Source organism: Cephus cinctus, unplaced genomic scaffold, assembly GCF_000341935.2.
Source record: "Cephus cinctus unplaced genomic scaffold, Ccin1 Ccin1_scaffold0080, whole genome shotgun sequence".
NCBI lineage: Eukaryota > Metazoa > Arthropoda > Insecta > Hymenoptera > Cephidae > Cephus > Cephus cinctus.
In genome coordinates this window covers 594-9,703 of record NW_014332821.1, presented here as the reverse complement: position 1 = coordinate 9,703, position 9,110 = coordinate 594, and the positions used below count along the sequence as shown (strand labels likewise).

General features: G+C 32.9%; 1 protein-coding gene across 1 annotated transcript; it reads right to left on the bottom strand.

The window, feature by feature from the left end:
* Window positions 1-5,222: 5,222 nt before the first annotated feature.
* LOC107271693 (chloride channel CLIC-like protein 1) lies at window positions 5,223-8,516 on the bottom strand (the record flags this gene model as incomplete). Its single annotated transcript, XM_015747972.2, is given in 9 exon segments — window positions 5,223-6,111; window positions 6,322-6,539; window positions 6,614-6,772; window positions 6,944-7,052; window positions 7,137-7,283; window positions 7,360-7,563; window positions 7,641-7,785; window positions 7,855-7,947; window positions 8,236-8,516. Coding segments are annotated over 9 exon segments (1,386 nt in total). The 3' UTR covers window positions 5,223-5,922.
* Between the last annotated feature and the right edge of the window lie 594 nt (window positions 8,517-9,110).

The following is a 9,110-nucleotide window of genomic DNA, read 5'->3' as shown; positions in this document are numbered from 1 at the left end:
TTGGAAGCCTCGCTTGCGTTGAGGCACAAAATTATATGTTATGTTTGAAGGATTCGGCAAGTAGATACTACGTCACAGTTGTCCTATATTATATTAAACAGTTCCCATCGGTATTCCGTGTATTCGTACGCCATCCACCCTAATATTTTTCGGCACTCCACTGGGCGATATACAGTTTGAGTTCCAATGTTAAAAGATCACGAAGCAGTTGGCTCGCCTAGGGTTGAATAATTTATTTGTGGAATAATTTGCCCAGGGCAATATCCATTTGCCACAAGGGTGAGAAGAATCTGCATTTTTCCGCCTTTGGCACAATGCAGAGTGCACCGTTGGTTATTATTGGAATACGCAATACTTCCCCAGTCGCTTCTTAGTAGATAACAATTTTTATGAAGATGCTAATACAGATATGGTTATAACGCGATTTACATTTTTATAACGTATTTGTACTTTCTATTGAATTTGTCTATGAATTATTCCTTGTTGTTAATAAATTTCAACATTTCACCAGAAGTTACCGCATTCCATTATCTCAAATAGACGTGTGGTCCAATCTAACAAAACATGGAGAAGAGTCACTTACCAGTCTTTGATCTTGTTTTACGTCTTTACACAGTCCCTAAACAGTGCGAAAGTAGGTACTCGACGGGATGTACATTCTGACAAGACACGTTACATGTTATCAGTATTGTCAAGTATTACCGAACAACATGCAGAGACATTTAGTCCTTTGATCTCCTTCTCAACAAACAAGTCTTTAATACAAAAACCTTAAAGCAGAAAAGCTAGTGACACTAAGAAAATGTGACATACGTATTCTCAAAATTTACTAGGTGTTCATAAAATAGTAGCATACGAAAATCATGGCTACAACAAATCATTACTTAATGATAAATTTACAAAAATTAACTTATTTTTAAGGTGGCAATTTTTGAATTTTGTACTCGGAATTCAGAAGTGTCTAACCAACATACCTGATTGCGATACCTACAACAAATGTATTCGCAGTACAAAGTCAGGTAACGAAAATGGACCAGCATAAATCCGAAGATGTACACGCAGTTTTGCTCTTGATCAATAGCACTCAGTTGAGTCCAAAAAGAGACATCAATGGAGCAGATGGTAAAGGGGCGTTTAATTTTCAGGTGAACCCCAAACCATTCTATACGCCGGGACTCCAGCCCGCTACGTTTCTGGTGCAACCGAGCGCAAGTAACACACTCTGGGATGAGATGGGTTCGTTATTTTGATAGCCTCCTTGGTTACTCAGTGGTGTATCCATGACGGTGGGCAAGACTCACAGCACTGTGTTCATTTCATAGTATGAATCACTACTAGTAAGAGATATAGAAGCTGCAGCGTTGCGTCCTGACATGCACCGTTGGACGTAAACTTCATTGTAAGGCGTTGCGTTAGACAACGTGGTACATTGCACGGCGCTTTAGTGCGCTTTGCAAAGGCAGGGCCGCCACTCTTAGGCGTCACTTCAAGCATGTAATACAGCTAACCGTCTGTCAGTACTGGCAACGTGTCTTTATTTTGCCGCGTGTCGGTGTTTGTGGTCGTACGAACAAACTGAAAAAGATTTGGAGCTTCGATTACATGAAATGAGAAGTAGCCAAAATATTATGTTTAGTCCCACCAAGAGTATTACAGATTGTTATACAGCATCGATCGGTCATAGTAACCTTTTAAGAATTGGTATATTGTATTGAGCTTCAGGCCTGGACTATATTTCTTGCTGCTCCACATCCGCTTTCCTGGAACTAATTTCGATGAACCCTCAGTGAGGTTATGTTAAGTTAGGATGGAGTGGACGCTGGATACGTAGTATACGGGAATAAGGCTTTGTTTTCGTTTGAGTCTACAAGGATGTTGCGCTTCTCTAGTTTACTTGGATGATCTGAATGGTCGTGCAGTTGCAATGGAAACTCGCGGCTAAAGAAGTTCAAAGTTCTTGACCCAACTGGTAAGGAAGAGGCTCCATAATAGGCAACCTCAATTAAGATACCATGGCTCTGAACGAAGTACGCTTCAACGTTTTATTTGCCTCTCATAAATAACAAAAGACCTGCGTTAATTAACAACTTTTCTGGGATACACGAGCAATTAATATAACGAACTTTAATGATTTCTTTACGGAGGTTGTAAATAAATAAAATCTTCGTAAAAGGCCTCTCTTCTCTATTTTGTTGTTCCTATTACGATCCCTATTTCATTACGCCAACGCCATGATACTTCGAACGCGGTCGCTTGGCCAATTATAGTTTAATAAAGTTTACCGTTCGAAAGCGATGAATTTACATTTATAATGCATAGCCACTATAATCAGAGGAAGTTAACGTTCTAAGCAGCAAAAGAAATTCAACGAAAAAATTATTATAACAAGTTGTGGAATAAATTTTGTATTTTACATTACTTACGCAAAAAAAAATTGCTTCAGCAGCATTCTCATTGATTTGTACAGTTTCGAATTATTAATATTCTAATTTGGAGAGCCAATATCGTTCTTATATCACTTCTTTTAAATCGAGATCTTAACACCTTGAACTCCTTTTTTGTTGTTATTATTATTGGTACCCCATTGCGTGCTTTACTACATCCGCGTAGCTTCCAAAGTTTATTAATTTCATGGCACAATTCCTTAGGGGCTTCTTGTCATCAAAATTCAATCCATTTCAATTCCCCGTCTTCAATTATAAAAAACCTCTCTTCTCGACCCGATTAAATTCTCTTGAGAAAAACACAGATTTACGATTTAAATCTTCAACTGCCATTCATTACGAGAAGCCATTATTCGCCAAGGGGAAAATGAGTATGGTAAGAAAATAAATCAAGATTTATACCCCAAATCAATGCTTATCAATGTTGTTCATACAAAATAAAAAATATACATAATTGTTAAACAAATACAAAGTGATAATTATATATAAGCAATGTTATAATTGTATACTCAGAGATACGGTCCTCAGACATGTAGTTCCATTGCGCTACGAGTAAATAGTCTTGGTTCGCCGCTTCCCTGTACCGGCGGTTGCCTTTATTTGGCGCGATACTCAAATGAATTTCTTGACAAAACACCTGACGTACGTAACTAAATTATATTCCTCAGTAAGAAATTGTAAGTCTCAAAATTTTTTAATTTATTTGGCATATAGTCAATTTTCAAGCATTACACTATACAATAGGAAGATTAGAGAATTATCTAAATTGATAAACATAAATATTATTACATTATTATTTAACATTTTTTACGTGAGCACCGTTCATGTTGCTCTTTTAAAAAATATTTCTAATATAACAAAGACTGTCTGTGCGATATATTCATTTTGTTTAATGAACGATATATGCATAATTCAAGTATTACTCCCCATGGAGTTGAAATAGAAACGTCTGCATATGTACCTAACTCCCCATTATTTAAGCACAGTACTGTTTAAGTTGGAAGAATGTTTGTATGGTATTTGTTAGGCTGAATCATCAGAGATTCTCTCGCTAATTTGAACAATATGTAATGTTCCCTTATAATTAAATATATTACATATATACATATAATAAATAATCTTGTATGTATTGTAATCGATAATGATTCTAGTTAACTACCGGGAAGATCGGAAGTTACTTATTAAAACTTTTATGACACATCCTTCCCCGTGAACTTTCTAGAAAACCCGATCATACATTGATATACATAATTCGCATAGGTTCTCATTAGAGTGATTTAGGTCAGGTGTCACAAATGGAGTTGCGAAATATGTAAGGCAATCGAAAAATCAGGAATAAATTCATTTTACATTAGATGACTAAGCAAAGTAACTTTTCTTCATTTTTTCATAGCCTTTAATTAATTTATTAAGTAATCAATTAAATTATGTGTGAATTAAATGAATTGTTTGATACGATATTATTAAACAATGACAAACATTCGTATTGCTTTTAAATAATTGCATCTGACTCGCCTAATGCAGATCTCTCGTACAGACCCGAAATTTATTAAGATACAGTAATCTAACAAAATACACTCTCACGTGATATTATTCTTATAAAAAATTCTATTATTATATGACACTGCGTGATTGATTTTTTGTCTAATAATACGTTGAATATATCATAAATTCATTCGACTTATCTGTCTGATTGAATCTCAGTCGGTCTATTTCTCGGTCTGAGATTTTTATTGTTTAACTAGTCCGGGGCTATTAACTACCAAACATTCTTATAAATCGATGTAATATCTAATCAGATTATTAAATTAACCTTGATATACAAGGTGTCCCGAAAATGCCACCTAATGCTGGAGCATTATAACTTTATTCCTTCTTGGAAATTGAATTAAAGTCAGTGTAAATAATATCAGACTACAAGCATCATATTTCAGAACACCTTATACTGTATTATAAAGAAATTACAAAAAGAAAAGAATTACAACGAAATGAGAACACAAAAGTCGTACAAATATTATGTAAAAAATGATTACTACTGATATCTGTCAGTAATATAAGATAATAAATTTTATTCTAATGAAATCTAATGAAAAATAACATAAATTTACTAATAATGGATTGATTGGAATGAAAAAGCAACAATCGAAACACTTGGTATGGTTTAAAAAACATCCCAACAAACACGTAAGATTGAGCCAATCATGAGCCGTTACTGTCCCATTGTACCTATCAATGGACTAGTACAGTTAAGTACTGGATCGCCTTATGTGTTTGCTGGGATATGAAGTGGAGAAAAAAAAGATTCGCGTCGTCGATTAAAAATGTAAATTTCTATCGGATCTTACTCAGTAAATGCATGATACTCAAATAGTGAATATGAATGTAATAAAAAACTTTTCCTTTGAAGATTCTCACATATTCTATTATTACAGATAAAGCATAGATGTCATATAATTTACCATTAAAAGAGAATACTTTATGGATGTATAAAGAATATGGTCTGCACCAGATAATTTTCATATCATACTTTTCATGAAAGCTTTGTGAATTGATAAAAACTCTTCCACGGCTATTCTTTGTGTCCGTGGATTGTTTCTTCTATTCATTTAAATCAAGCAAGTACATTAGAGACAATACATATTTAAAAAATTTGAAGTCCCAGGCTCAGGCGTTGTATAAATATATGATAATATATGGAATAAGACAGGTAACGGTTAATAGAAAATTACTTTATTTTAGATTACTTGGTACATAAATCAAATTAATATTAAATTTATATTCCTACACGTCGAAAATAATTAAAGTCTTATTTACCGCTTGTTTAGTATATCGAACAATAAAAATATTACAACGGGATATTTAACTACGTTAACAATTTGTAAAGAGACAAGGTTGATTCTATCGATTAATACAGCAGGATACAGCAGCTCATTTTTTCAACTATCACAGTCAATTTAAAAAAAAATTAATCTTGTACTCAATTAGAATTTTAGTTACAATCACTACATCCGCCTACGAATTGTTACAATACAGCTGCTGCATCACAACTTAGTAAAGCAATTCGGTGAGACTCATAAAAAAATTAATAATATATTTTATAAATTAGCGACCTTGACAAAGATCATTTTGTAAAAGGAACTTAATTTACGCAAATCTCTGAATGATATAGGATGCTGAAACTCGAGCTGCAACCTTATTCAGTTTAAATTTAAAAGTATGATACATTGCAGCATAATAGAAAATAAATGAATCGAAACAATACAGTGCATGTATTATACTTAATATATAAACAACCAATATGATGAATACTATTACGTGGCCTCATATAAAATCATTGACTAAACGCTTCATTCGATGATTATAAAAAAAAATTAAGTCCTATCGCGCAAGTTATGCTGCTTATCTAACTTATAGTGATCATACTAGTAAATAATAAGTTCTAAATGAAATTAAAAATAAATATGTTAAATATAAATGTTCAGCTATCGCCACTTCCTGTTTCTTCATTACATTTGCATTTTTCTACATTATCTTTTTTATTCTCTTCACATAAAATAGTTGGTGAGAGTTGAACGTTGGTATCGCCACTTCCACATCCGCTATTGGATATAGGTAAGATTTTACGAACCCTTCTCTGCTTCGTCTTGAATTTTGTTTGATCTTGTTCCTGGATTCATAAATAAATGAATTTAGAACTTTCGTTAATTAGACTGTATCTAAAAGTAGTGCTAACAGATCTGCAGAGGTATTATCAAATGTGAAAAGAAATTAATCATTAATAAAAGCAATGACTTGCTGAAATTGTTCTAAAGTGAAGTTAAATAAAAAGAAAAAAAAACAAAGTACTAAAATGTCGTTTCAGCAAAGCCATAAATACCTCAGAAATCATTTCTATTCTTTCACGCACGTTATCGATATTTATTAGGTGATTTCTTCTATTTAATCGTTTCGCACTATCCATACCGATGCGGAATGGCCCAATACCAAAACCGAATGAGTAGCCAAATAGGCAAAATGGAATTAAGATTAAAAGGGCAGTAACGCCGACGAATAGTATTGGCGTTATTATAACATACATGGGCGTCGACAAATCCTCTGTTGAAAATTAAACAAACATTACTACTAAATTTGTGTATATAGAATTGTTTAAAATATGAATTAAGTTTTACTTGTGGCTCCACTAATAAATTTTCCAGCAACTTCGCCAGCTATGGATAATGGGTGTAGAAAGACTTTTGCTATCAAATGAGACAATGCAAGAAATGGCGTTATTTCTAGCATTGGATCTTTCATTATCGCCTCGTAGTATTTTTCACATTCATCAGTACCTGTAATAAAAGTAAAATGAATCGATGCTGGTAGTATATAGTGCACATGTTTCTTCATATTAGTAATTTTATAGATAAATGTTCATTCAAAGATTAAACAAACTTATTAAGAATAATATGAAATTCAATTATTTTATGCATGATAGTTAAATTTGGTTAAAACATACTCACTCCGAAAATGTGCAATAAAATGTTGGAAAAAATTCATTTTCTCTGGTTGACAATGAATAGGCATTTGAGCATATCTTACTTGCGATGCAGTAAGTTTAATTTCAGCTTCCTAAATAAAATTAAGATTAAGATGAATTTAGTATATTATATAAATTCATAATATAAAGAAATATCAAATACATTTTTCTCATACTTTAACTAGATGGCGCCAGGTCATATAGTAACTCGTGACAAACATAGTAATGATACAGAGAAATATAATTTTCCCTATAGACCATTGTATCCATCTAATAAATAATATTCCAAAGATTACTGCCAAAATTGAAAGACACAATTCCCTCTGAAAATTTACAACTGTGTAGTTTATTAACATGACAAATATGAGAATACATAGTTTGGTATAAATCTTTACATACATGTTCAATTACTATCTTTATGAATGATTCTGTAACTATGAAAGCATGCTTTAAGATATCAGCATCAGAATTCACAATTATTTCACTCAAAAGAGAATCAATTTGTCTGGTAGATCCTATTCCATTCCCAAAAAGTTTCAAAATCTCCATTTGCGAAGGTGTTGCACGTATGTGAACTTGACCAATTATCATGTCACTATCCTTCTAGATAATTGGAATTACTATTATTGCCTATCTAACAGTAATTAATTATTACAACTTATTATATCCAACGTCCTTACCTCAAAAGTAGCATGCGTCAGTAATAAGTTAATCAGCCGTCTAAAAAACACTTCATCTGAATCATTATTATCCTTTGAGTCTCTGCATCGTTTCAATTCAAATTCACAAGGTTCAGCTCCTGCTGCTATGGCATTTGATTCGAGCCTAAAACATACATATTGAGAATATAATTTTTCAATCAATGCTTAGCAAAAGTAATATGTGTACGTTTACCGATGTTCGGTGTTCATCTTTGGTTTTATCATTGTTTTAGTTTGTCTATCATAATAAAATGAATGAGGGTCTACCAGTTCATCGTTTTGCACTCTATAAACCAATGAATATTCTGTAAGTTCCCTTTACAATTGTAATAGTAAAATATATTAAAATTTTGTAAACTGGTGGTATGTGCATATAAACGATCAATGTATGCAGTAACTGAAATATATATCTTCAATATTTTTATATCAAGTAGCTTTCAGTATGCGTTTAAATAGTTTCAGTATTTTACTACAAAATTGTTCATTAAGATACATTTCACGTTTTATAATTGCCAGTTTAAAAATTTAGACCAAAGATGCCACAAATGATCAATTTTGTACTTGATATACATACACGAATGACTCCACTTCATCTGAATCAAATAATCCGACATTTTCGTCGCACAATACAGTTGTGCACATGTGGATTATAACGTAAAATAGTAAGCTAAAACCCTTTAGAAGATTCATTTTCATTGTCAAAGGTTACATTCGCAATATTCGTAACCACGGTTCTTTTGACGACGAACAAGTGCAAACAAGTATCCACTATGGGTGAGTTCCACTTAACGCTCGCAACGATCGCAACACCCTCTCTCTCGTTCCACTTAAGGCCGCGGTCGCTGTGAGCAGTCCCTGAACGTCATCGATGACGTCATCATTGGCGACCGCGGTGCGATCGCTTCGCCCACATCAAATAGGTGGGTCTTTGTGGTCGTTTGATGTTTTTGTGCGCCATTTTCAATTCAAATTTATGATGGAGACTGAAAAATAACGCTGTACGATTCCGAGAGGGACAAATAGATATATTTCGTTCCTTTAATCGTTAATCACTGTTTTATTTTCAAATGTTTAGTTTATTTCTACAGATATTAATTACCTAGATATTATTAATAGAGATTAATATTATCAGAGGATAATCTCAACTATTAGGGTGTAGTCAGTTTAAGTTTGTTATTTTAATTCTTAAACAATATTTTTTAGTTCTTTCCTTTTGTATATAAATACAGAACATTCTAAAAATCGAGTTTAGAATTTTTTATTTTTTTATCACCCTATTTCGTCTATAAACAAAACAATTCAGAGATGTATGAAACAGGTTGCAGACCAGAGATGAGTAAGGTTATAGAGATGGGCGATGTTTATTCGATGTTCTAAGAATCGATGTTTTTCTGCGTTGCATCGATTATGTCAGACCGATATGTTTTTAAGCGTCGTTTCTCGTCGAAC